General features: G+C 42.0%; 1 protein-coding gene across 1 annotated transcript in view; it reads right to left on the bottom strand.

Moving 5' to 3' along the window:
• The window catches only part of MAP3K5 (mitogen-activated protein kinase kinase kinase 5), a 298,421-nt gene that overhangs the window by 104,142 nt on the left and 192,965 nt on the right, over positions 1-1,314 (bottom strand). The window contains exon 14 of the mRNA XM_011978430.1: positions 1,107-1,188. Within this exon, the coding sequence (XP_011833820.1) occupies positions 1,107-1,188 (82 nt within the window). The remainder of the gene's footprint in view (positions 1-1,106; positions 1,189-1,314) is intronic.

Below are 1,314 nucleotides of genomic sequence, written 5' to 3'. Positions count from 1 at the left end.
GCCTGGTAAGAGAGACCACAGAGAGCTAGTCAGCTTCTTCTATCATGTAAGGACACAGCAAGAGGGCACCTTCTATGAGGAACAGGCCCTCACCAGACACTGAATCTACCAGCACCTTGATCTTGGACTTCCCAGCCTCCAGAACTATAAGAAAATAAATGTCTGCTATTTATAAGCCACATTGTTTACGGTATTTTGTTATAGCAGCCCAGTGGACTAAGATACTTGGATTCAGAGTTCTCTCCCAAGTCAAACACTGGGAAGAGCTTGGAGAAAATGGTGGCCATGTGTCAAGCCTGGAGAAGTGTCATCCTTCAGACACTGAAGATGCTGGAGTCAGCATTCTTGACACACTCTAGCATTGGTCCTTGCAGTGGAGGAAGGCTCCTCTTCACACAGCAGACATGGCAGAGAAAATGGACACAAACTAAAAGTAGGTAACCAGCAGTGAGGTGCAGTGGCTCATGCCTGTAATTCTAGTGCTTTGGGAGGCTGAGGTAGGAGGATTGCTTGAGCCCAGGAATTCAAGACCAGTCTGGGCAACATAACAAGACCAAGTCTCTACAAAAATAAAAATAAAAACCATATAAAAGTAGGTATCCATAGTGATCTGTGTCCATCAGACATTAGTAAAAGGATTCCAGTTGAAAAGAACAACATTTGAAGTCATTGTTATCCCCTCCTCTCTTACTTCCATTAATCTTTCATGGTTTCGGGTTCTCTGGGTAGCATATTAATGCCTGCCACAAGGGTGCTATCAACCAGAATCTTCACTGAATCTTCTTTGTCTGAATTGCACATATCTCAGAGGAGAATAGAAAATGTGTAAGGACGCCATGGCCCATGCATTGACACTGTCATAGATAAAGCATAGTTACTTGCTATCAGATAAGTTAAATGCTAACACTTGGTGCTGCAGAATAAAAATTCTCCGATGTTAACTTTTTAGCCCTTTTTTATGAAAGGGATTCCAGAAGTTGTTTTTAACATTAAAGGAAAGCTTACAGACAGTCTCCTACCCTTCATACACCCTGCCTCCTGCCTCAGTAAGGCTTCAAATTGTTTTAAAATGAACTCTAAATGTAGATGGACACCTAAGTCATTACCTCCAGCGAGTCACTTTCACAGTCTCCTTCCTCTGTGCTTCTCCCCTTCTCTTCGGTAATGGTGTTCACCATCTCAAAAAACCTACAATACAAGTTAGCACATTAGCATCCATAACACAAACAATAGTAAATATAAGCAAGTACATCTCAAAGTGACTTCAGAACCAAAACTGACAGCTAAGAGAGTCTCTAGAACCAGGCAATAACA

The sequence above is a fragment of the Mandrillus leucophaeus genome, unplaced genomic scaffold (genome assembly GCF_000951045.1).
Source record: "Mandrillus leucophaeus isolate KB7577 unplaced genomic scaffold, Mleu.le_1.0 Scaffold194, whole genome shotgun sequence".
Lineage (NCBI taxonomy): Eukaryota > Metazoa > Chordata > Mammalia > Primates > Cercopithecidae > Mandrillus > Mandrillus leucophaeus.
This window is presented reverse-complemented; position numbering and strand designations above follow the sequence as displayed.